Source organism: Lytechinus variegatus, chromosome 2 (genome assembly GCF_018143015.1).
Source record: "Lytechinus variegatus isolate NC3 chromosome 2, Lvar_3.0, whole genome shotgun sequence".
Taxonomy (NCBI): Eukaryota; Metazoa; Echinodermata; class Echinoidea; order Temnopleuroida; family Toxopneustidae; genus Lytechinus; species Lytechinus variegatus.
Window position 1 is genome coordinate 26,755,891 of NC_054741.1, and position 27,939 is coordinate 26,783,829.

The window sequence follows — 27,939 nt, forward strand, 5'->3', positions numbered from 1 at the left end:
AAACATATGTGCAAATATGGCCTTGAAAAACTTTCACAAATATATCTGGCTCGGAATTGACAACCCCTCTGATGAAAAGTTAAAAAGCAGAAAAATGAAAATTGGTAAATGTTAGATGAAAATTGGTGAATGTCAGATGAAAGAATTTTCAAAAAGAGCAGCTCCATCAGATTTCCAAACTTGTAATTTTCAACCCCTTCAACAAGATGAAAGAATCACGTTCCATTACATGATATGGGGGAGCTGCTAACATATGTCACAATACATGACATTTGCATGATTTTGGGAGCCCTGATTTGTTCACAAGTAGATTGCGCATCGAATAGCGTCACGTAGCACCATGTCATGAAATATGCAGACCAGTGTAAGGTAATGCTTGAAGTTCAGTGCCAAAATATTAGAATTCTTAGTTTAATTTTGGAGAAAATTGTTGCTAAGTATTCGTAAACACTATGCAACCTTGTTGGGCCAAGTAACGTGGAGCACACATGTCACAAGATTGTGAAGGGGTTACGCCTAAAAGGCATATGCATGCACACTTTGGCTATAACGAACGGAAATTCACAGATCATCATGGAGTCTGACTGAAAGCCCCAATTAATGACAACGAAGTGAATGACGTGACAGTGCATGATCATACTTTGCCTATGCATAAATCTGTGAGCTGAGCCACTTTGTGGCCCACATTGTCACATATTAACACAATTGTGCACATGAGGGAACCAAAAATCATGCAAGAGACATACTGTAGTAGCATTATTCAGATTTCCCCGATTTCCATTTTGAATATATATCGTCAAACATAGAAGGCCATGACCAGGGCTTCGTAACACGAAGGTTTGCAATCAATCGCTAAATACCAATGACCAATCAAGGATCATCGTTGCATGCGCGCTCTGTTTAAAATACTGACCGGGAACCAATCAGTGCGGTTCTTTCGCATTTGCAATTCATCGCAAACCTTTGTGTTACGGAGCCCTGGACTATTGTCACTGCTATGAGCAACATCATCTAAACAATTTATCCTGACAAGAATCCTTTAAAAAATGTTTGCTGTTACACAAGATAGTTGTACAAGCATTTGTTATACTGAAATAAAGCCATTTGATTGGAACATAAAGTTTGGTGATGCTAGCTTTTGTGTTCTGAAACGGGCCCATGCTCTATTTCAGATACCGAAGTATAGATACCACAGGAATGCGAAAATTCAAGTTATAAATAAGCTACAACCAGTTTTCTAAGTCCCATTTCATAAAGACTTGTTATAATAACAAATGCACACAATTTAAACAAATGTACTATCAGCCAATCAGATTGAAGGATTTCAGTAGCTTTTAACTGTTGTAACAGGTTTTATGAAATAGGCCCCAGTTCAAGAAATGGCCCGTCTATCTTGCTTCTGCCCCACCTACATCCATCAAGTCCTCGTCTCCATGGGCGGCCATGCTCCTCTCTGCAGCAAGCTTCTCCAGCCTGACCGTATAGAAACCGTTAAAGTCTAACCTATGGATGATATTCATCATGTTGTGCTCGCAGTTGGCCGTGCTGAACAGGCTCAACTTGTCGAGGAGTGAAATGAGAAGCGACGAGAAGTTGGAATCAAAGTTGTGGACGGTGTTGGCGAAGTCGTCGCTGGCGTTGATCTGTTCAATGTGCTCACTCACCACCTGTAGAGAGAGAGGAAGATAGGAAATTGGAACATATTTTTCGTTGTAAGGCAGACATAATGGCCCAAATTCACAATGGTGCTTTTTTAAAACCATCAGTTGAACCCATGGTTCATGCAGATTTCCTGTATAAATTATGCTTATTTACTGCGTATATTAAAACGTGTCCAATGCTGATGCATGCTTTTGTCATTATGAGCCAAATTGATGCCTGTTGCCACGGTTAAGTATGCTTTTTTTATTCATGAGTCCACTGTTTGAAGAGGACTCATTAATTCATCAATTGTTACAGGAAATTATTTGAACATAAAGATAGCCCTCTTCAGAAAATACCGACTGTCATTCTGAGGGATTCTGGGGGTATTCCAGAGTATAAATGTTAACTTGAATCATAATGCAAGTGCAAATGGTAAAATGCAGTACTACCAATGTCTAGTTAGTGGCCAGTGGGTGATATCAAGTCCAGTGTTGACCTTTTGGTGTTGGTGTTTGGACAATTTTACACGATTAAAACACCAAACATAAATTGAAGATGGCCCCGAAAAGTCACTCACTAGTTGTTGAGATGTCAATAATGTGTGATCTGGATCAGTTTTACAAACTCTGAATAAGTTTTGGAGCTAGGGGAAGCAATCCAAATTTCAACACCAATGCCAACACAGACTTGAAATCACCCAGTACGGCACACCACACTAAACTTGTTACCTTTGAGACTGTCCTTCTTCTCTCAGAGTCCTGCTTATCCCTGTCCTTATCACTCTTTGGTGGGGTACCAGCATCGACAAGCAAGCTAACCTCTGCATCAACATTCATCGTTTGTGTAACTCTCTGTATAAAAAAGTTAAAATTCACTGTTACGGCCTGTTATAGCTAGATAATTTCACACATCATCGTACCATTGAAACAGAAATGAATGTCTGATTTATGGCTGTTGCTATATGGTCAAATAGATGAGATTTGGCAAATAAATTTATAGATTGAGCCATTACCCCCATTGAGCCAAATGCCCATGAAAACATGTGAACATGGAATGATTTGTGTATTATACTCAATACTTAATGGGGCTACAGGAGCAGGGGGACTGATAGCTCCCCCCCCCCCCCCCCGATGATTCTTCATGTAGTAAACAAAAGGGGAAGCAAAAATCTGAAATTAAAGTTAAAAAAAAGAAGAAGAGGAGTAACAGATAGATTTAGGTCACGTGCGTGGAACTCTACTGTGTATTTCCATATACCTACATGTATCATTCAATTTCAATTGCAAAATAAAAAATTGTAATCTTGAATCAAGAGCAGTTAGCAATTGCTTGAGTTTACTAGCAAAAACATTTGCTCATTTCAATGCATACGAAATCAAGCAAACGTCAAGCAAAAGCAATTGCTACTTTCTATACAGTAAGCCCAGTAAGTTGACATTAGTCCATGACATGTGCATGTACGTGTTTATTAGACAAACTGGTTGAATATTAACAAGGATTACACCAGGCGGGACGAGACAAAACGGAATCTAGACTAATCAGCAAGTTACCTATTCAATGACCTTCCAGGCTTTGACCTACCTGTATGCAGTTGGCAAAGGTGACACATACAAGCATGAGCTTGCTGACATTCTTAATGATGTCTGGATTGGTTAGCATACAATCCTTGAGGCACTTATCCAGGAAGTCGGTGTGGTGTGACAAGACGTCATCTATGTTGGACACCTAGGGGGAAGAAAACAATTATTTCTTCTCTCTCTCTCTCACTCAATATAAAATACATGGAAAGATTAACACAATGAAAAAAAAGACTACTTGTAATAATCTTGCAATAGCTGATCAGGGCTCCGTAACACAAAGATTAGCGATTAATCACTAATTTAAAAGAACAATTCTGATTGGTTCCTAGTCAGCCTGTGAAGCCAAATGTGCATACAACAATGATCTTGATAGGCCATTTCAATTATAGCAATTAATCGCTAACCTTTGTGTTACGGAGCCCAGATCATTGTCACTCCCAAATGCATACTTCAGAAATGTCCGACGTTGATCTGGGGCAATTTCATGAAATATGGATGTCCAACCCAATGTATGTGAGACCTTCATGAAATTTTCTATCTCTGATTTCTTGTTCTTTTGACAGTCTGTAATGCTCTCAAACAACCATGACTTGGTCACTTCATGAAGTGAAGTAAAACTTGAGAAAAATGGGGGTTGGATGTACAAAAAGGTTGATTATTTCACAGCATTGCCCTCTGTCAAACAATTTTTTTCACCCATCACAAGAATGGACCATTTAAATGTAGTCTCTGTGACCTTTGACCTCATGACCCCCAAATCTATCCACATCTTTGTCACTCCTTCATGAATACAAGGGCCGAGTCTAAAGTTCATCCGTTGATTAGATTTTTAATCTTAGCAATAACTATACATTTTCATGTAATGTTGAATGTGATCTTTGACCTCACTACCTCAAAATCTGATCAGATTAATTTTGCTCACATATACTTAAGTACATGAGCCAAGCTTAAATGATTCCTTCAACAGATCTTCAGTTTATGCAAGAACTAGATATTTCAATGTACAGATGTTTATAATGATCTCTGTGAGCTTTGACCCATGTGCTTAATTCTTGAAACTCAATCACTTGGGCCAATTAGAAAGTTGATCCCTCAAACGTTTCTTTAGTTTTTGCAAGAACATAATATTTCACTGATATCTGTAAGCTTTGACCCTTGAGCTTAGTATTCCTAAAACCTCTTGGGTCATCATCACCCCTAGTACATACATGCATACTTAAGCCAAATTTAAAGTTGATCCCTAAAACAGCTATTTAGTTGGAGAAAAAGAAAACAAGAGGGTTGAACTATGGATGGCCAATTGTGGCACAAATCTCTATTAATACATGTTCAACTCGTCACATCATTTGACTCATAAATCATTCATAACTGTTCGGAAATAACTGAAAGAAGTACTTTTCTTCATCGCGGAAGCAAGGGAAAACAAAATAGTAAAGATAAGAAGTATATGAAGGGGGTCCAAGTCTGCAAAACCTAACAATTTAAATTAATATTTAATATGAATATTACTTCACAAAAATTTTCAGTTGATTATGTCCCTTATATTCTTATAAGTGTGCCAAAAATCTCATAAAAATTTGAAAGAAATATATAAGTTTGTTTGGAAAAAACCTCGGCCAGTCATTTTCAGACTGAACAAAAAAATGGTGCCCCATGTCTGCGCACCCATTCACTTTACACACGGTTTGGGGAATTTGATGAGAAAGGCTGCATTTTGAAGCTGTCACATGAAATGCCGGAAATCCATTATTTCTCCACCATTTTGAGTTGGATTTTTTTAATGAATACCTTTCTATGTATTGCATGCGTATAATTTGTGGTCGTTGCGCATCTTCTGTTTCTAGAATTGCGCAGATACGCATGTGCGCAGACAAGTGGGACTGCGCAGAATTGGGGGACCTTACCATACAGAGATACAGAGATTTGTTAATATATTTTTGCTTCCCATAATTTCAACACAGAGTTATACTGTTGTTAAACTGGACTTCAGAATACATGCCACTGCCTCTGGCAATCACCTACCACAGGTGGACACAATTCTTTTTCTTGACATCAAAACATACCTTCCTCAGGTTGTCTTGCAATATATGCCAGTGGGGCTCAACCACTTCAAACATCATGTAGTACTGAAGGTTCTGGACTAAGTGCAGCATGCGCTGACGGAGGGCAAAGGCCACTGCGTACCATCGAGACGAATAGAGAGTGAACCGCTTCGCTTCCTTGTTCAACAGCCAGATACTGAGAAAGAGAGAAATTTGTAAAATGAAATCTAAGAAACTAAATAACGAATTAACTGACTTAGAAAATACAGTTCAATACAATGCTCAGAATCAATCTCCATTCTTACTTGTGCCACTAATATAAAGAAGTAATATCACTAGTTAAAATACCAAATGTAATACATTCTAATAACAATAATTTGATTTTCATGCCCTTTTTTCCAGAGGATACAAAGCGCTATTAATGGCATAAAATTAGTTAAGGTTTATAATCACGCAGATGTCTTTTAAGATACTTTTGAAGAGGTCATAAGAAGAGATACTGTATAATCTCATAATACACTATACACTGATTGAAAATTCCAAGCATCTACTTTGCCATTATATCATGCCAAATGGCCGATATACATCATATGACAAAAACTTTTCAAATTCAAATAAAAATTTCATTAATATTACTTACTTGCACAGTGTTCTTTCAACATGCTTACAGTAGAAAAGATGTCGAAAGAGCATCTGATACTTGGTTAAAGCCTGGAGGGGGGAGGGGAATTTGAAAGGAAAAAAAATGATATTAAAGAATATAAGAGCCAAAATCATTTCATATCTTTACTCTGTAACTGCTTATATATTTTATCTTATGAAAATAGATGAAATTGAAAACAAGAAAATTGAAAGGTTATCAAATCCAGATCATTTCAGATGCATTACAGGTGATAAATCCAAATGTTTTTAGCAAGACAGACCACAATATCTTCAATTTGTAAGCATATTTGGTGCGCAATTCTATCATTGCTGTCTTGGAATATTACAGCATGGGGAAGAATACAGTAGTTAGACGACTTATTAACAAAATTTTATATTTTCAACTTTTCATAATTTTAGACAATGTTAAACTTGACTTCAGGACACAGACAAATGTGGTTTGTATAGACAGGTACGATAACAAAATCCCAATTCCTTGTTTAGCTTTTTTTCAGATCACACACAGCAATACTGTTAAAACAAATGTTTGATATAACATACCTTTCTGCTAAGAATGAGTGATTCTGGCCACCTCACAACATAGTCAAACGAGAAGGCTTCTAAACCAGAGATGTTCAGCTCTGTTGGGTCCATTTCATGAAGCATGGCTGAAAGATATGAGGGGAAAAAGATGGTTACTTGAAGGACAAGCAAAAGTAAAACTCTAAGATCATCCCACATTAATTACATGTATGTTAAAATAGAGAGACAAGTTGAAGTTCATCTTTCAAGGGTGGTTCATTCATCATAGGAACAAGCTATTTTCATGTGGTATACAAAGACTTGTAGCTTTGACCTTTGATTAGGGTACTGTTACACGAAGGTTAGTGATTCATCACATGCATGATTTTCACACTCATTGTCCATTGTAGTCAATGCAATCGATCATATACCGGTAAAACATGTTCTACGATGATTGCTAAACATTGTGTTATAGGGCCCCGGATCATATCCACTCTGTTTTATTTGAATTATTTATCAATTGTTTTGTCAAATGGCAGCTAATTCACTGTGGGACTTCACACTGATGCAAGGTACTTCATCATCCCGTAATAGCTGAGGAACTGCTGACAGAAATAACTGTTGAAGTTTCAAAGTAACAATACAAATATCAGATGAAAGCAAGTTTGATGGTTGAATAATAAAAGAACGAATTGAATTGAAAGTTACCGCTTAACACACAAGCACACAGCATAATACATAATGAGAATGGCCTATCACATGCTACTTATATTGCAGTACCTGGTAGGTGTTACATAAAGCAGTTCGTAAGATACGAATGACTTTACGCACGACTGGTAACCCTTTCTCATGCCAAGTGATATCCTATGTAACTGAGTGATGACCTAAAAACATATTCCAGATGTACGTAACTTTATGAGGAGCTTTATGAAACATCCATATGCTTAAATTCCACAATCAATGCTTAAAACACAATTTTCATATCACTGATAACCTGCATCAGAGACTTACCTACCTACCGACTATTGTGTAATCAGTGCAATTATACATAAGCAATTTTTCACTGAAGCACATGCAACTAAACCTAATAATACCTACCCTTTTCTTGTCTGGATTCAATGGACAAGATTCTAAGCAGCTGTGTGTTGAGGTCATAAGGTAGGAGATCAACTCTATAATGTACAGAAAAAATACAGACATACATGCATATTTTCCATTCATAAAATATGGTTTAATAATAAAGAAGCACAGTGTCTTTCAAAATGGAGAAAAAATGTAAATTTGCAAGGCACTACAAAAAAACAGTCCATTAGATAAAATGAACAAAATGTATTATGTAGTAAAACTTGCACAGCATCTCTGTTTTGCTTTTTTCTTGATATTAACTGGCAAACAAAAAGAATACATCTGTTTGCTTCGCTTGCATTCACAATTTGATATATCAAAAGTGCTGATTTACATGAGATGAATGATTTTTCAAAAAAAGAGAGAAAAAAAATCATTTATAATATCAATGAGAACCTTGTTATTCATTTCATTTGTGATAACCCTAACCATCTCATAACAAAGTTTCATTAATGAACAAATTCTTACTAAACTAACCTTGACCCAGTAACCCTGATGTCATACTCATCTAATTTCTGAATAGCAATTACATTCATGTTTAACATAATATTGATTGATAAATTTATCTTGAAAATTAAGAAAAAAAAGCTCTTATACAGGTATCTCAGTCACTTTTGCTCTACGGCGACTGTCGGCGAGTCAAAACAGCCTTTTTAAGCCTTTTTTTTTAAATGAATAAAACTGCTGTTTTCGACTAGCCGTATGGCCTCCGTAGAGCAAGTGTGACTGAGGTGTTATGACCTTGACATTGACCTACTACTAGGTATTAAAGTTACCTGAGATCATCTTTGAAAGGGTCTGAGTTAGCCTGACTGGTCCTGACAGCCAGCTCTAGAAGAGATTCTAGTCTGCTCGGTATGATATCATCAACTCTCTTCTTCATCTCCTCCTCTGTAATGTCCATCAGATGAACAAAGAAGTCTCCTTGCTCCAGGAGGAAGTACCGCTTGATCGAACTGTAAATACATGAATGTATATAATAACAATAATAATAATAGCTGGATTTATAAAGCGCTTTTTGCCAGAGGATGCAAAGCGATGCTAGTATTACCCCGGCTTTAGCTCGAGCTACCATCACCGGCGCTCAGTGCATGCAATGAATTTCTCCTGCCGGTTACCCATTCACCTCACCTGGGTTGAGTGCAGTACAGTGTGGATAAATTTCTTGCTGAACAAAAACACGCCATGGATATGATTTGAACCCACGACTGTTTAAAAGGCGAGAGTCAGAACCACTAGACCACGACGCACCCAACATATATATACAGGGCAATTCCATAAAATGATCAAACTTTCTGTACGTTCGACCCCCATTTTTTTCAAGTCTTACTTCATTTTATAAACTGACCAAGTCATGGTCCTTTGAGAACATTACAGACTGTCAAAAGAACCAGAAATCAGAGACATAAAATTTCATAAAGGTCCCTCATATAGGGGGTCGGACATACATATTTCATGGAATTGCCCTACAACTAGCCTAAAATATTGGTATAGTTGCAGCAACAATGATTTCCTGAGAAAGTCTTTAAAATTAAGGTTAATTGTCACCATAAGCTAAATGAAGGTCTTGTTTATTTTCAGAACTCTAACTCTGAGACATTGCTGAAAACTGACCACATGGAAGATCGCCCACACAGATCAGCAGGTGGGAGAGTGTATTATTATTATTGCTTTGAAAAAAAGGCCCGATCCCAACAGCTGGCTTGAATGCTATGCTTGTTTTGTAAATCTCTCAGACTCTACACAATTTCTATCAGAATCACTTGTACATGTATTTTATTCATACATATAACTATTTGGTAGTACATGAAGTTGTCTCACTGCATTCTGTTCAAATTGATATCTGGATTGTTAAAACAACTGGTAGATATATCTAAAACATTTCAAAAGTTTATTGCACACATTATGACATATGAATATTTATTTCCATCTGGGGTGATATCATGAAAATTTGAATAAAATACTGTTATAACTTGTGCTATATGTCATAAAGTTATACCACCACTAAAACTCATATATTTCGGTTTTCTAAGAGGTGATGTAACTGTGTTTTATGTTTGGATATGACCCCACCCTCTAAAAACAGGTAGGTCATGAAAATAAACCCTTTACGGCCACAGAAATTCTGATTTTCACAGATTTTAGAGATCCCTCTTCTCATCTTCAAACTTCTAGGGCAGCAGAGATAGAAAAGACATAGAAACATAAACAGTAAATTCCATTTACCCTAAATGATGAATAAATACCCTTTTATTATTTCACAACTATGTGCTCATGATAATCAGCTTCTTGGTGCATGAATGAGTAACTAACTATGACAGATAATTCACGTTAATCTACACTTTATGATGCAAGATGAAAATAAAATCAGCAATCAATTGCAAATATGTAACTGATTGCAAGACATGTAATTGACTTTGGGACCTGCAATTGATGTTCAACAGCTTCAAAGGCAAAATGCACACAGTATTTGATTGATTGATTTCACATACCCAAGTCTCTGGACTAATTCTCTCTCTTCCATGAGTAGCTGAAGAAGGAGCTTGCTAGCATACTGGTATGCCTTGTCTATCTGATCCACGTATTGTCTCTCTTTCAGTGTATACAGGATCTCTTCAGCATTTGGACATCTTGGATCATGGCCTGTACAGGGAAGACACAGTGTTTGGATCCATGAAATGATATTCAACATAAACATTCATTCATGAACACATATTGCATAATTTTAGTCTATCAAGACATATTTTCACATCAACAGACAATTTTTGTTTTTCTTGAAGTAATCAAATATAGTACTTTTGTTATTCTATCATTTGCCATTCTCTTAACGAATTTCCCTCCCAAAATTTAAAATCCATATTTCATTGTGCGAAACCGAAATCAAAATAGATATCCTCTGAAAATTTGTTTTGCCCAATTAATCATAGGCCTGGAAGCCACTGTGCAGCGGCAGATCGACGTAGCTCTATTCCCTTGAATTGTTGAATGCCAAACAGGGTAGCAGCAACTGCCATCTTTTAACATCTTTTGGTCTGATACGGAAGGGGTTTGAACCCCCAACCTCCAGGTTGTGAGACAGACGCTCATCCAACTGAGCTAACACACCAGTCTTATGCTACAATGTATATAAGACTTTCAATCACACTTGCATTACTTGTCAAGTGCAGTATAACGTAACATTGGTGAGACATGAGCTTTTGGCTTGCATAACTATCAATGATATAGTGCAATGAATATGCATATTGCTGCTGGTAGCATATTAACCCTATCTAGGCCGGGGTATTTTGGGAGTTCATATGGCAGGGGGGGCCTCCCCCCGGCCGTTGAACGTGCGATCGCGCCGAAAATTGGCACGCGGGTTGCCTGGGACATAATCTAAAAGATTGTATAGTAATTTATTTTATGCGAATTGCTATTAGGTGATTATGCTAATTTATGCGTAATTAGTATGCGAAATCATACTTTTTCCTTAGTTTAACTCCCTAAATAAAGCTCCAAATGTACCAATTCTTGGTATAGAAACTCTTTGTGGTGGTCTTAGCAAGTGTACATGAAAAAAATTGTGATATCAAATCTTTTTCTTATGTATTATATTGTTTTTTTGCAATATCTTATGCATTTCTTTATTTTTTACCTTTTGTTTTTCATTGTTTTTTCAATGAAATTTGTTGGGGACTCTTCTGTGATCATAAAAAGCATAAAATAAATACATTTGGACCAGCAAAACTAAAAAATAATCATGCATTTACGAATTTTGGAAAACACAATTTGCATTGACTTTGTACACGAAATCACGTTTTTGAACAATTTTTGGTCTGACATGCACTTACATAATGTTGCGTAATTTCGATACCACGTACCCGGGTGACACAAATTGGTCTCAAAAGTTGCGCAAGACTTGAAAGTAAAGTCAGAGAGCGGCGCGGTCAAAAAATTTTGCGCAGTGAAAATATCGCGCGATTTGTTGAGGGGGGCCTCCGAGCCCCCCCCCTAGATAGGGTTAACAAACATGTCACAGCCACGGCTCTGCCACAAGCAGTCCTTCAGAGAGGCTTTCCCAATCCCCAACTGTGGGTTACATCTTAAATAAAATTTTGAAGCTGCAAGAAACGCACAAAGTAATTAAAAATTTCAGAGAGAAATCAATCTATTGTTAATTATGACCTCATGGGTTACATCTTAAATAAAATTTTGAAGCTGCAAAAAATGTCAAAAGGAAATGCACAAAGTAATTAAAGATTTCAGAGAGAAATCAATCTATTGTTAATTATGGCCTCATGGCTTCAATTTTTTAATGAAGATTCTGACATAATTTAATAAAGAAAACAGTTAATGGCATCATGTTGCCTGGTTACGCTCAGGCCGGTCCCACATATTGAAAATTGTGTCGATCTAGTACTGCAGACCAAAAATTGGCAAAAGCTTCGGTCGTAGCCTGGAGGCTTCTGGGGAATACAAGTCATCTACTAACGTAGGCTTACTCCCCAATGAAGCCTGGAGCGGATACCCATATCTGGTCGTAGAGGCTATGAAATACCATGGTGAAGCTAGACCTAAACTAATAATAACTGAAGAAGACAGCTTATCTTTAAAATGTGTAATGCACTTGTTACTCACCACACTGTCTGACAACATTGAGGTATTTGCCAGTCCTGAGGATCTTATCAGCAATCGTCTCCAAGAAGATTGGACTCCTTTCTCTGCAGATGGTATAGCGCTGTTCCCAGTAGGCATCATTGTATTCCTGCTGGAGTTTCTCCTTCTGCAGGGCTTCATTCTCTTCAATCATGAACTTTTATGAGAGAGACAGAGACAGTTAGTCAGACAGGGGGGGTGCAGGATAGTGTGTGTTAGAATTGGTTTTTAGAGATAAACAAGCCCCACCTTATAATGAATTTCCTTATTTGAAAACTTATACCCAAGTAAATTCAATTCAGAATTATTTCCACCATAAAAATATCCATACAAAATAACTGATATGAAAAAGATGTTGAAACAAACAAATATTGAATAGCCTTCCTTGAAAGAATGAATTTGAACCAACTCGAGCAAAAGCAAGGACTTCATGGAAGTCATCATTGGATGGCAACAATATCATAACAGAACTTTTAGCAGACCTGCCAACCTCTGGGAATGGAAAAGTGTATTCTGTGATCACGGCGCTCAAGCTGCATGCAAGCTAAATTGCGCACTGCTCTTGCAGATGAAAAAAAAAACGCATTGAAACATGTGTATGTCTCACCCTACTTTCAACAAAATGAAAAAACAAGTTTCCTAAAATAACATTCATCCAATAACCATATTTGTGAAAGTTTTATGAAATAGAGACATATATAGATGATATTTCTCAATAAATTACGATTTTATTTTGGTTGCAAAAACGTACTAAATACACCAAAAACGTACTGATTGGCAGCTCTGTTTTAGGCACCGGGCCCAGTTCTGTGATGCTTACCTCACAGTATGGATCCTTGATGATTCCCTTGTAAATCCACTTCTCTAGGATCTCAAAGTATGGCGCGCAGGCTGACTGGGTCAGGAACAGGCAAAGCTCTTGAGCTCGCATGTCTCTGTACACATAAAAACAGAGTCATAACAATAATCTTACACTAATTTCAGACCATTGAATAAAAACTAATGTATGGAGTTGGGGCCAGGGGTAGTAAGAGGGTATTTTGATGGGGGTTGGGGCAGTTGAACTAAAGGTAATTTCATTTGTCTTGATCCTACCGGTATATCACAAGGGTTACATAGAATTATGTGACCCCAAACCTCTTTTTAATAATGTTTCTTTATTTCTTTCCTTTTCTTCTTCTTTTATTCTTTCCTCCTCTTTTTTTTTTTTTGGGGGGGGGGTAAATTCTTCGAAATCACAGGAGGGCTGTTGCCTCCTATGTAATGCCGCCTGTGCTGAGGGCATAACTCTTGTTTTGCACCTGCACATTCACTTTTGAACAGGAACTGAAAGATGAGGTACATGTATAAAGTGAATGAGCCATCAACACTTCCACTGAAGGCCATTATCTAACATAAAACTGATAAAATCTTACAGACCCCAAAGGAGTTACATTGCTTTTCCGAGTTCGGAGTCAACAGTTGGCAATCTATCTCCCCTTGAAGACAAACCGACTTTAACACCTTACCCTATCATGGTAACAGTCTTCTCATGCAGCAGGCTAAGCACCGACCCTCCAGCACACGCTCCCCTATCTACCGATGATGATATGGATGCTAGTATCTCCATGGTCTGCATGCATGGTTGCATGTAGAACCAAAACCTCTGCAGGGGAAGCTGGCCTTGTTTGAACTGATGCTCCAGCTGGGCAACTAAGATGTTGTATTCCTACCAAGAATAAGGGTTAGATCACTGACTAGATGTATTTGTTTTAAATGTAAAATAAGATGAGCTCATATCTGTGTTGACCTCAGTTTTATCATGGATCTTTTTTTTTTTTAGTTTTTGCCATGGGAAATAGAGACTGGCATGAGGAAAGGACATAATTTGGTGCCATTTTTAATTCACCATTTATTAACATATCAAGTAAAATGGATCATGGTATTGATAACCTAAATTTATTCACAAACTTTTAAATGTGGAAAAGATTTGTTGAAAATAAAATACCAAACCATACCAATAAAAAATTAATGCAAGTAAGTCATGAATTCACATTTGTAACCTTTCTAAATTGCATACATGAATATGCCAATCTTCCACACTAGGAAATCTTGCTTATCTCTCAAAATTTCTTTCCCGCCTTAAATCACAGCCCATCCCAATCCCTAACCTTGACTAATGTCCTCATAGCCCCACAGAGCGCATGGTTGACGACACCAAACTCAAAGGATGACTTGTCCTCAATGAAGTGCATAACGGTGGAGTAGTTGTTACATATGGGAAGGATTCGATTGACCAGCTCTTGAAGGGATGTGTCCAGGGAACGGTCAACTTGGAATGTGTGAGGTGTGGTGGATCTGTCTTGAGATGGCCTCACAAGGATGTATTTCCCTTCTGTGCCCTAAATAGATGGTAGAAAACAATAAAAGGCAAATGTTCATGTATACCAAATGAATGCTTGCTCATCAATATGTTGGAATGCTGGAGATACAATCATCAATTCAGTGGATTCACAATACGGTACGCCATCTATTGGTTGCAGCGGACAGGCCGAAAATCGCAATGCCTCATGGGAAAAAAGATGACATATCAGCTGAACAGGCAAGTGTATATGCATGCACTGACCAATGCAGCTAAGCCGGTTTGCATAAAATTATGCCGTTTACCAGGGTCTAGGAGGTGGGAGAGAAATTTGCTGTAGATTTATTTTGAGAATTTAGGCCGTTTTCAGTGAATTCTTCCTCCACTTATCATACAGTTTTCATTTCTTAGCCTGCATGTGATTTCGACCTAACAGCTAGAAACTGGCTTGTCCACTGCCACCAGATAGATGGCGCACCGTATTGTGAATCCATCAAATTCATGTGATCACAATTTAATCCCACACATTTGTAAGGTTACATATTTCATTTGCTTCATGGCTACTTCCCAAGCTTTCCTGCAACAACAAACTGATTTCATTCTTCACAGATTCATTTTTTCAACACTGAACAAAATTACAAATTTACTAAATTACTCTACCCAGAGGTCTGCCCTGGCCAAAACTGGAAGGAGGAGATGATATTGAACTTACCAATAAGACAGTGAGCAGATCATGGACTATCGTTGTCTCCTGCATGCCCAGAGGGAGGGTACCCAGAGGCACACCTGGTTCTATGGTAGTCCTAGAGACCTTGATGAAATCCCCCGTGAGGAACGGTCGCTCGTAAACCCAAGGGGACAGGACGGGGAGGTTCAGAGATGCTGAAAAGTGACAAAAAGATTTACTGAAAATATACCTTATGTCAAATCTTTCAAGTTACAAACTTTATAAGCTAGTAAAATGATATGGTTTGATTGCCAACATTCCTTATACATTTCTAGAACTGTCTTTCAATTACAGGCTCCATGAAACCAGTCTCAGAGAGAACTAAGATGCAAATGGACCCTCCACAGGCCTGAAACACAAAGTTTACAATCAATTGCAAAACAAAACAGTTCTAAAAAGGTTGATAATGAGCATGTTGAAAATTATATGGAGGCACATACAAATTATATGCAATTAAAAGTTTTGGAATTGATAGCAACTTTAATATGAAGCCCAGATCAAGAGGGCCTGCCTTACATAAATTAAAAAAAAAATCAGTATCCTCATCCAATAGGAAGGTAGTGATGTGTGGCAAAGTAAGGGTGTGATGCCTACACCCAGTATGCCACACATCAGGCAGGGCCTGTAAGTGCAGACTATTATCATAACAGCTTGCCCTATCGATTTTAAAACAAAAATCTCAAACTAGAATTATCCTGAAAGGTGATTAATAAACCCATCCAATGACGTAGTCATTATTGCCATGACATACTGTCACCATGGCAATGCAGTTTCCAACGCATTAAAAAATATGTCTAGGACGTTCTCACTAAAAGACCAATGTGGATGCTATGACCCATTAGCATTGGGTGAAAACTGAGGAAGTAGTTGATGATCAGCAATTCTACTATGGACCAGCCAATGCATGTACACTGATACAGTACTATACCCAATAAAAACATTGCTTGGCAGTAGTTTAATAGCAAAATTGGTTCTTCAGCCCCCTTAGTCTAGTAGGGAGATAGGGTTCCCATGCACCCGAATTTTTTTTTAACCTACATTTTTGTTATCTTTAAGATGTCTAGTAAATGACTTTTGATGTTCCCAAAACTAAATATTTTCCCATGGGGTTCAAATCCAAGATGGCGTCCAAAATGGCCGCCATATTCATGGAATTTGGATTTTCGTACATAGATTTCGATACAAACATCCATTTGCTACAAAATTAGTGTCACATAAAAGATAAATAAATTTTCTACAAGTTGATACTAATCATGGGTGATGATAAAGTAATTCGGCTGAGATTTTAATAAGAAAATTGAAATTTTTGTTATATATAAGAATAATTGTAGAAGAATTTAAAAGCAATTACATTCATCTATTAGTTATTTCCCTTTAAGGATAGCCAAGAATTGTAAAGAACATTCCAGGATGTCTTTTATTATGCAGGCCTTGCCTATTTAAAGGCCAAGGAGTTTTATTGTTGAATAAGGAAAAGCCAAACAATAGAATTGTATTGGTAGTGGAAATGAATAGGCTTAGGTATTTTGTTTACACTGTTGATTTCAATGAGGTCATTCAAGAGTGTTCTGGATTTTGACTGCTCCTGAAAGGAGAAAGTTCTTTTGGAAGACAATTCTAGAAGCTTGTAGATTAGTCGAAATTTGAGAATGATCTAGAACACTTGTAATTAGTATAAAGCTGCAGATTTTTCAAGATGATCATCACATCATCATATTAGATCACACCATCACATCATATGAGAGCAGGAGATCACATCACATCATATGAGATCACTTCACCAGATCAGATCAGAGCAGTTTATGCATCAATGAACTGTTTGCAGTTATTTTGAGAAATTATCAGTTCTCATCGAGATCATCAACATCATCAACCTGTTCAATGAACACGCTTCAACCCATGGATTGCTGAAATTGACTGTTAATCATCATCAACATCGTCTTCACGGACATTTCAACTCGTTGCAGTGACTCTTATTATTCATCGGACTTCAACATCAGTTTCATCATCGCCATCATTGTGAATTTTCGCCAGTCAACTGGGATTTTTATCATTTGGATTAATACTTGGATATAGCATCATCACTTCGGGATTTTACATCGGACACTTCAAGAGATTTATGTAAGATCATTATTTGTTTTATTTATGTATAATTATTTCCTGTAATAAAAAAAGGAAAATTTAAATTACATCGTGATTGTTATTTGTTGCAGTATCGTAACAAATAATTTTGGGGGCTTGTCCGGGAAACGAAAACCAAATTTGTACAAGCCAATTTGAAACTAAACCAGTTGTCCGGGAAACGAAAACCAAATTTGTACAAGCCAAGGCAGTTTGAAACTAAAAACAGTTTTTCAGGAAACGAAATCCAATTTGAGACGAAAGTCAATTTGAAACAAAAGCCAATTTGAATTGGAAACATTTTGGAAATTTTTGGAAAGTTCTAGAATATACTGTACTGTGTTATTACGTGCTTGTATTTGTGTATATTCACTATGGCTACATTTGATGTTGAAGAATTTCTTGCAATGACAGAATTGTCATATGATCATTTGAAGTCACTGAAGAAGGATGATTTGATAACAGTTTGTGATCATTTGGGTGTATCTCTAGCCCCAGGTTTAAAGAAGGCAGAGATAATTGACTTGTTAGCTAGTCACATGAAGCTTACAGAGGAGCCTGAAACTTCTATCAATATGTCAGAGGATGCTCAGATCCAACTGGCAAACATTGAATTGGAAAAGGAAAGAATTAAAGAAAACCTTGAGAAGGAAAGAATCAAAGAAAACCTTGAAATGGAGAAAATAAACATTGAAAAGGAAAGAATCAGAGAAAACATTGAAATGGAGAAAATGAGATTGGAGTACCAGTTAAAGTTGAAAGAAATGGAGTTAGCTCATGCAAATACTAATACTAACTCTGTTAAAGATAAATCTCCCCAAGGCTTTGATGTGGCGAAGAACATTCGCCTTGTGCCAAAATTTGATGAAGAGGGAGTTGATACATATTTTGTGTCATTTGAAAAAGTGGCCAAGAGACTGAATTGGCCCGAGGAATACTGGACTCTTCTCCTTCAAAGTGTTTTCGTTGGAAAGGCTGCAAAAGTCTATTCTTCACTCTCTGAAACGCAATCATGTGACTATGCTACAGTAAAAGAAACAATTCTCAATGCATATGAGTTGGTACCAGAAGCGTACAGACATAAATTTAGGAACATGCAAAGACAATCAGGCCAGACATATGTTGAATTTGCTAGGGAACAAGAGATGATGTTCGATAAGTGGTACAGATCACTGAAAGTTGACAAAGATTTTGTTCACCTTAGGGAAGTTGTCCTCCTAGAAGAATTCAAAAAGAGTCTTCCTTTTGGCATTAAATCTCACTTAGATGACCATAGAGTTACTGAAGTCAGTAAAGCAGCCATAGTAGCTGATGAATTTGAGGTCACACATAGAGGTAGTGGAGATAGGCCTCCTTTCAAGAATTATTGGAAAAAGAAAGGAAAACGGTCATTTAAATCCCACAATAAACCTAGTGAGGGAAAATATGCAAGTAAGGATAAAGACGCTAACAAGAATCAGGCTAGTGGGGGCACAGAATCAACCAAAAGGTCTGAGAGTCGTAGTTCCAAAATTTGTACTCATTGTCATAAATCGGGACATTTGAAAGAATCATGTTGGAAATTGGTTGGAATGCCAACCAAAACTAAGAAAGACATGGGTTTTGTCAAGCAAACAAGTGTTCCCTCGATGGAGTTTGTTCCATCAGAGCCCAATCAAGATGTTGAGAGTGTTTCTCTGGTATTTGCTGATAAAGTCAAGCAGGTTGATGAAACTTTTAGAAGTTTTTTGCATGATGGTGAAGTATCCCCTTGTTTGACTGGTGCTGCTGGTAGGTCAGTGGTGATCCTTAGGGATACAGGGGCTGCACAGTCCCTGATGGTGCCAGGGGATTCGGCTCTTCCTCCAGAGAGTTCAGAGAATGCCAACGTCTTAGTTCAAGGTATTGGCCCAAATTTCATGTCGGTTCCTTTGCATAAGGTCGACTTAAAGTGTGACCTAGTTAGTGGTCCTGTGACTGTTGGTGTCGTTCCAGAATTACCCATGAAAGGTGTTGATTTCTTGTTAGGTAACGACTTGGCTGGAGATAAAGTTGTTGCATCTCCAGTGGTTTCGGAAAAGCCTGTTGAGGTAGCTGAAACTGAATTGTTGCAGGAAGATTTTCCAGGGATTTTCCCGGATTGTGTTGTTACTAGGTCTCAGACTCGTAGAGCTGAAAAGGATGATGCGGAATCTGCTAATGTAGAGGAGAGTACTGATGTCTGGTTAGCTGAAACCTTTTTCAAGGATTTGAATGGGGATAGTGTTGAAGGCTCTGTTGCTAACAATGATAGTTTGTTTAGTAAATCCTCCCTTGTACAGGCACAACAGGCAGACCCAGAATTAAAAAGCTTGTCACAAAAAGCATGTTCTAAGGCTGAGGCTGATAAGGTTCCTGAGTGCTTTTTGTCAAAGATGACATTTTGATGAGGAAATGGAGACCTCCCCGGAGACCAGCTGATGAAGATTGGTGTATAATTCACCAGGTTGTAGTTCCTCCTTGTTACCGCACAGATATTCTGAAAATGGCTCATGAGTTACCTATGGCAGGTCATGTCGGTATTCGGAAGACAGAAGATAGAATTATGAGGCATTTCTATTGGCCTAAGATGCACAAAGATGTTGTGCATTTCTGTAAGACATGTCACACATGTCAGATTATTGGTAAGGCACAGCCTTCTATCAAGCCTGCTCCATTGATACCAATTCCTGCATTTGATGAACCTTTTACTAGGGTTCTTGTTGATTGTGTCGGACCCTTACCCAGAACGAGGTCGGGTCACAAATTTCTCCTGACGATTATGGACTTGTCTACACGGTTTCCAGAGGCGATACCTTTGAGAAGTATCACTGCAAAGACAGTGGTGCAGGCGTTAGTGCAGTTTTTCACTAGGTACGGTCTGCCAAAGGAAATTCAATCTGATCAAGGGTCAAATTTCATGTCAGGAATATTTCAGCAAGTTATGAAGGAGTTGGGAATAAAGCAGATCAAGTCCTCTGCATATCTCCCACAGTCCCAAGGAGCGTTAGAACGCTATCATCAGACTTTGAAGACCATGATTAGGGCTTATTGTGAAGACTATCCCGATGACTGGGATAAAGGGATCTCATTCCTACTGTTTGCAACTAGGGATTCCCCAAATGAGTCCACAGGTTTCAGTCCATTTGAATTGGTCTATGGTCATGAGGTTAGGGGTCCTCTAAAGCTTATCAAAGAGAGGTTTATGGTTCAGGATGATGATGTAAACCTTCTAGACTATGTGTCGAAGTTTAGAGAAAGGCTCTCAAAAGCTTGTGATGTGGCTAAGGAACACTTGAAAGAGTCGCAGGGAAAAATGAAAGCTCATGCTGATAAAAATGCAAAAGAGCGAAGTTTCAAGCCTGGAGACAAAGTGTTAGTGTTGTTGCCTTTGCAAGGTGAGCCCTTGAAAGCTAGGTTTAGTGGTCCCTACATAGTCAAAAAGAAATTGAATGATGTCAACTATGTGATCAGTACCCCTGATCGAAGAAAGTCTCAAAGAGTTTGTCATGTAAACATGTTAAAAGAATACTTTGAGCGAGAGGCTAGTCAGCCAATAGGTACAACACAGGTCAAAGAAGAAGAAAAACATGTAAATGTACATGAAGAATGCTATGAAAAGACAGATAATGAATTGTCTTATACAGATGTATCTAAGAACGAACCATGTGATGTAAAGTTGTCTAACTCAGAGATGTTAGGAAATATGGATGAGGCATTAAAACACCTGCCTGAAGATCAAAGAAATGATATATCTGGCCTGTTAAGAGAATATGAGAATGTATGTAAAGACAAACCAGGTCGTACACCTTTAACTGTACATGATGTAGACGTAGGTGATGTAAGACCTATCAAACAGAATCCTTATAGGCTCAATCCAAGCAAGTTGGAAATGGTGAATAAGGAAATACAGTTTATGTTAGAAAATGACATAATCGAACCGAGTCAGAGTAGTTGGAGTTCTCCCATTGTAATGGTTCCAAAGCCAGACGGCTCTCAGAGATTTTGCATTGATTACCGAAAGGTAAATGCAGTAACTAAGACTGACTCGTATCCAATTCCTAGGTTAGAAGATTGTATTGATAGGGTTGGAAATTCTGCCTATATCACAAAGATAGACTTGCTTAAAGGATATTGGCAAGTGCCACTGACTGACCGAGCCAAAGAGATATCAGCCTTTGTTACACCTGAAGGCTTGTTTCAATGCAAAGTCATGCCTTTTGGAATGAAAAATGCACCAGCAACCTTCCAAAGGTTGACAAATCAAGTGATTGCCGGACTTGACAATTGTGTCGTATACATTGACGACATCCTAGTATACAGTGATACTTGGAATGATCATCTGAATCATTTGCGAGCACTGTTTGACAGGCTGGACAAAGCCAATCTAGTAGTGAATCTGATGAAAAGTGAATTTGCCAAGGCAAAGGTCACATATCTTGGTCATGTGGTTGGTCAAGGGCAAGTGCTACCAAGAGAAGCCAAGATACAAGCTATCTTAGACTTCCCAATTCCCACAACTAAGAAAGAATTGCTCAGATTCTTAGGTATGAGTGGCTTCTACAGGAAATTTGTTCCAAATTTCAGTACTGTGGTTAGTCCTCTGACAAACCTGCTGAAGGCAAAAGTGAAGTATGTTTGGTCTGACGAATGTCAAAGATCATTTGAGAAATTAAAGGCCATTTTGGTGAATGAGCCTATTTTGGCAGCTCCAAACTTCACAAAGCCATTCAAAGTAGCAATTGATGCATGTGATGTTGGAGTAGGAGCAGTATTGCTCCAAGAAGACGAAGAAGGCATCGAAAAACCAGTGTGCTACTTCTCTAAGAAACTCAATCGGTTTCAAAAGAAGTACTCAACTATTGAAAAAGAGGCCCTGAGTCTCGTACTAGCCCTTCAGCAGTTTGAGGTGTATCTAACCAATGGAGAGATTACAGTCTATACAGATCACAATCCTCTTGTGTTTTTGGAGAAATTCAAAACAAAGAATCAAAGACTGTACAGATGGAGCCTAATGCTCCAACCATTCCCTTTGAAAATTGTACACATAAAGGGAAAGAATAATGTAATTGCTGATGCTCTATCAAGAGTATAAAAAGTGAAATTATTCATGATTTTGACCAAGTGTGTCATTTGAAGAAAACATCTTTGATGTTCATTTATTTTAACATGTTCGTTAAGTACTATATCTTTGTACACGATAACTGTAAATGATTTATCAAGATGACTTTAAACAGTTAAAAGAAAAAGTAATCTTAAAGAAACCTTTACTACGGTAAAGCTTTCTTTTCTCCGGTGGGGGAGGTGTTATATATAAGAATAATTGTAGAAGAATTTAAAAGCAATTACATTCATCTATTAGTTATTTCCCTTTAAGGATAGCCAAGAATTGTAAAGAACATTCCAGGATGTCTTTTATTATGCAGGCCTTGCCTATTTAAAGGCCAAGGAGTTTTATTGTTGAATAAGGAAAAGCCAAACAATAGAATTGTATTGGTAGTGGAAATGAATAGGCTTAGGTATTTTGTTTACACTGTTGATTTCAATGAGGTCATTCAAGAGTGTTCTGGATTTTGACTGCTCCTGAAAGGAGAAAGTTCTTTTGGAAGACAATTCTAGAAGCTTGTAGATTAGTCGAAATTTGAGAATGATCTAGAACACTTGTAATTAGTATAAAGCTGCAGATTTTTCAAGATGATCATCACATCATCATATTAGATCACACCATCACATCATATGAGAGCAGGAGATCACATCACATCATATGAGATCACTTCACCAGATCAGATCAGAGCAGTTTATGCATCAATGAACTGTTTGCAGTTATTTTGAGAAATTATCAGTTCTCATCGAGATCATCAACATCATCAACCTGTTCAATGAACACGCTTCAACCCATGGATTGCTGAAATTGACTGTTAATCATCATCAACATCGTCTTCACGGACATTTCAACTCGTTGCAGTGACTCTTATTATTCATCGGACTTCAACATCAGTTTCATCATCGCCATCATTGTGAATTTTCGCCAGTCAACTGGGATTTTTATCATTTGGATTAATACTTGGATATAGCATCATCACTTCGGGATTTTACATCGGACACTTCAAGAGATTTATGTAAGATCATTATTTGTTTTATTTATGTATAATTATTTCCTGTAATAAAAAAAAGGAAAATTTAAATTACATCGTGATTGTTATTTGTTGCAGTATCGTAACATTTTGAAAAAAAATTCCCCAAAAAATGAAAATTTGTGAAATGCATGATTTACCATAAAACTAAATAAAAGAAGGGGATTGCTTCAAAAATTTCTAGAAAACTTTAATATGCAACTATTAAGTGGTCGAAATTCCAAATCGATATTACTTTTAGTCACAAACTTGAAAATTCAATTTTCGGAAATTTAGCTTTTTTACTGCATATCGGAGACTTGGATATACTAATGTATGTTTTTACATTTTCAACACAGAAAATGAAAATAGACTTTAATAAAATACAAAATTATCTATTATTTTGTTTGTAGAATTTACTAAATCCCTTTATTCTTCAATTTAAAGTCGGTTGATATAGTTTTCCCCTACTACCTATAGCAGTATCCAAATTTAAGAAATTGTTACTTTGGAAATATAAAAACCTTGTGAAAAGACAGAAATCCATTTACAAACTAGCTGTTTTAAATGAAGGAAAATTGTGTGTGTACAGTTAGTTTTATGTCTGAGGAGTGTTTTCCCCTCATTGTTTTTTTTTTTTGCTGTTTTTGTGTGTCTATAAACAAAGAATGTCCTGCCATACAATGCTATGTATTAAGTGAGGGTTTGTACATCGTATCCAAATAAAACATGATTCTCCATCAAGCATGTACTGACTTACTGTTTTTCTTGGCTTGTTTCTCTCTCATCATCTTCCTGAACACCTCTGAAGCTTGGCTTGATGCAGCGGAGGATACCGCAAGTAGCTGGTTACGCAGCTGAAACAAACAAACAAACAAACAGATGCTTTATATTATTGTAATTCAAAGACACACAGGGTTTAGGTTATGAAGAAACAGTAATGTATGCACAGGTCCATATTCTGAAGTTTAGTTTAACTTAAACCATGGTCTACAACTCTGCCAAACAGCCCAAAATGTCAAAAATTAATTCATTGCATTTTTATGTTTACAGTGCTCTCTCATAAATAATTAGTGGTAAAAACAACAGTAAAAAAAACAGTTTTCATTCCCAGACAGTAAAGAATGATTTGAGTGTCAAATGAGCTGATAAATAGAACTTCTACTATGAGAGATGCATGTCACAATTGGCTATCCATTATTTAAACCACTAATTTAGAACAGTTGAAATTACACCTGACTTCCAAGTGTGGGCCACTGTGTTTTTCTCCTTAAATCACAATAATTTTTCGAATAACAAGAAAATCAAGAAATTGATATAGGATAAAGTGATATTCCATGCATACAGTAGCAAAGCGAATACCTAATCTAATAAGTTTCTTTTTTTTAAAGAGCAATTTAATTAAAAACACATCAGGTGAAATAGTGAAAGTCATTATTGCAACTTTCGTATTGAAAATGAAAATGAAAATCCATAATTTATTGTTCGAAATAGACATGAAATTAAATACTCCGAAAATTTGCTTTGCCCAATTGATCGTGGGCCCGGCAGCCACCGTGCAGCGCCAGATCGACAGGCTCTATCCCTTCATTTGTTGAACGCCAAACAGGGTAGCAGCAACTCCCATCTTTTAACGTCTTTTGGTCTGAAGCGGCTGGGTTTGAACCCCCGACCTCCCTGTTGTGAGACGGACGCTCTACCAACTGAGCCAACACACCGGTTCAGTGTGTGAACTGTTGTGTTCACACACCGGTTCACATACTTTAAACAATACTTTGTTGTTTAAAGTATTAGACTTTAAACAACATAGAATGGGCAGAACTAAGCAAACCAAATTAGGCTTACCTCTGAAACTTCTTCCTCTGACATCTTGGTACCAGGGGCCGGAAGACTGATCTTATCCATTGGCATGAGAAGTTTCTCAGAATTGTCCTTGAGCGTTGATACCACATCTTTATTTTCTGACAGCTTGGAAAGCAGATAGACCAGAGCATCTAAATCTCGTACGCTGCCGGACAAAACAGGAACATAAAGTACAGTCATGTATTAACTTGAATCAAATGATTTTTTTTTTAAAGCACTGAAAATTGTGACAAGCCACAAAGAACTTCAAAATGGTGTGATATTCCTATTTCTAACCATATTTGATGAACAGGTTTTGTTGAATTTATTACTGATTAAGCATGACCATTTGTCTTTTATATCATTACTCCATTTGTCTGTTACTGTCAATCACTTAGGTTATAAAGTGATTTAGAATTTTTAACAAGTGGAATGCCTCTGGCGGTCTCACCTGCATCACGCGATTCAATATAGCAGCAGTGCTGACTTTGAAAACTACTATAACTTGCACAAGATGTTCAGTGATACTTGGTTACTCTTATTTCCACGTTTTATGAACTAGACCAATACACTTACAGAGATATGATGGTAATTCAACAATTACCCCCAACGTGGCCAAAGTTCATTGACCTTACATGACCTTTGACCTTGTTCATGTGACCTGAAACACGCACAGGATATTCAGTGCTACTTGATTACTATCATGTCCACGTTCCACGAGTCAGATCCATAAACTTTCAAAGTTATGATGGTAATTCAACAGATACCCCCATTATGGCCAAAGTTCATTGACCTTTGACCTTGGTCATGTGACCTAAAATGTGCACAGGATGTTCAGTGATACTTGATTACTCTTATGTCCAAGTTTTATGAACTAGACCAACATACTTTCAAAGTTATGATGGTAATTCAACAAATACCCCCGATTTGGCCAAAGTTCATTGACCCTAAATGACCTTTGACCTTGATCATGTGACCTGAAACTTGCACAGGATGTTCAGTAAACTTGATTACTATTATGTCCAAGTTTCATGAATCAGATCCATAAACTTTCAAAGTTATGATGGTAATTCAACAGATACCCCCAATTCGGCCAAAGTTCATTGACCCTAAATGACCTTTGACCTTGGTCATGTGACATGAAACTCAGGCAGGATGTTCAGTAATACTTGATTAACCTTATGGCCAAGTTTCATGAACTAGGTCCATATACTTTTTAAGTTATGCTGTCATTTCAAAAACTTAATCAAAAGGTTAAGATTTGGTGTTGACGCCGCCGCCGGAAAAGTGGCACCTATAGGCTCACTCTGCCATGCAGGTGAGACAAAAACTTCTATTGGAGCTATTGGAAAAGGGCAGTACATTAGCAATGCCCAAGTTCCTGACAAGAAAGTAATTTCAGTTCTAGAATGCTAAATTAAAAAAATACAAATGAATTCTTCAAGTGATTTAGCCATAGAACCTTACTTCTTTGATTTGAGTTCATCATATTTGTTGAGGAATTCTGCAGGTGACCTTGAAAACTCTGCTATCTTCCTCTTGGCAGCATGAGAGGATACCTGGGTGGTTATGTAGGGAGTGACATTCTTCAACAGGAGATCTGTGTACACTTCTGGACCTTCTTGACCTTGAGTCCTAGTCAGCCAGAAAAGAAGAGAACATGAGCTCATTTTATGAAATTATTGCATTTGATTGGCTGACGACAATACTTTTTAGATGCAATCAATGACAAACACTTCATGAAACTTGCCCCAGAGATGTTTTGGCAAATTATAGAGGCTGTAATGGAAGCTTCAAGAACATTTCCTGCATAGGTTTTTTTCATTGATAATTAAGTGTCCTGCATAGGGTTTTGGGAAATCCCATACATTTTTTGCTAAGACCAGGTAGCTACGATGTTCCTTGGTCTAGCTTTAAGTCCCCATGATCCCTCACATGATCATTAACAGGAAGCCTGTTTCTTGGTGGTACATCTTGATTAGCCTTGAAATAGATAGAAACTGGGATTTTACTTCAGTATGGAGAGTGAATTACAAAAAAAGTCCTGATATTTTTTTAATTAACAATTAGATAGAGTGTAAAGAAAAAATTCTTCATAATTTGTTTCGTTGTACATGTACTTACCCCAAGTGTTTCATCAGCTCACTGACGAGATGATGTATCTTAAATTCACTCATTGTAAAATGATCAAGGTCTAAATTTAATCATCTGGAAATCTGGAGAAGTAATAAAAAAAATAATAAATTAAGTTTGTAGTTGTTCACGGGTTTTGCAATGCTTGCACACTTTTAAAATGATACATGTTGAAAATGGTACATTTCTCCACACAAAAAAATCTAGGAAACTAAGTAGAGTCTATAACTTCATTCTCCTGAATCAGTTTCCTAGATTTTTTGTGTGGAGAAATCTTTGAAAACTGAGACAGTCCCAAACAAACTGGGACGATTCAAATTTTCTGACCAGCGCCCGCGCCCGTTACTGATGCAAGTGCCCTCCCCCCTGCATTTGCAAATGCCATTTGGTGGGGAAATTTGCTCGAAGTCGGCCGGTGCAAAACTGCATTAGCGCCCAATGAAATGAAAGAATATTTTGGTCTAACAACTGAGGA

General features: G+C 37.4%; 1 protein-coding gene across 1 annotated transcript in view; it reads right to left on the reverse strand.

The window, feature by feature from the left end:
- Positions 1–906: 906 nt before the first annotated feature.
- LOC121407711 (gamma-tubulin complex component 2-like) overlaps positions 907–27,939 on the reverse strand; it is a 29,789-nt gene continuing 2,756 nt past the window's right edge. Inside the window, exons 2-19 of the mRNA XM_041598901.1 lie at positions 27,456–27,547; positions 26,799–26,966; positions 25,335–25,497; positions 24,250–24,346; positions 15,244–15,413; positions 14,341–14,571; positions 13,699–13,898; positions 13,011–13,125; positions 12,173–12,347; positions 10,048–10,198; positions 8,332–8,511; positions 7,529–7,602; positions 6,470–6,576; positions 5,907–5,977; positions 5,288–5,462; positions 3,226–3,369; positions 2,373–2,495; positions 907–1,667 (exon numbers count right to left, since the gene is read on the reverse strand). Coding sequence (XP_041454835.1) covers positions 1,389–1,667; positions 2,373–2,495; positions 3,226–3,369; positions 5,288–5,462; positions 5,907–5,977; positions 6,470–6,576; positions 7,529–7,602; positions 8,332–8,511; positions 10,048–10,198; positions 12,173–12,347; positions 13,011–13,125; positions 13,699–13,898; positions 14,341–14,571; positions 15,244–15,413; positions 24,250–24,346; positions 25,335–25,497; positions 26,799–26,966; positions 27,456–27,508 — 2,676 coding nt within the window. The 5' untranslated portion in view covers positions 27,509–27,547 and the 3' untranslated portion in view covers positions 907–1,388. The remainder of the gene's footprint in view (positions 1,668–2,372; positions 2,496–3,225; positions 3,370–5,287; positions 5,463–5,906; positions 5,978–6,469; positions 6,577–7,528; positions 7,603–8,331; positions 8,512–10,047; positions 10,199–12,172; positions 12,348–13,010; positions 13,126–13,698; positions 13,899–14,340; positions 14,572–15,243; positions 15,414–24,249; positions 24,347–25,334; positions 25,498–26,798; positions 26,967–27,455; positions 27,548–27,939) is intronic.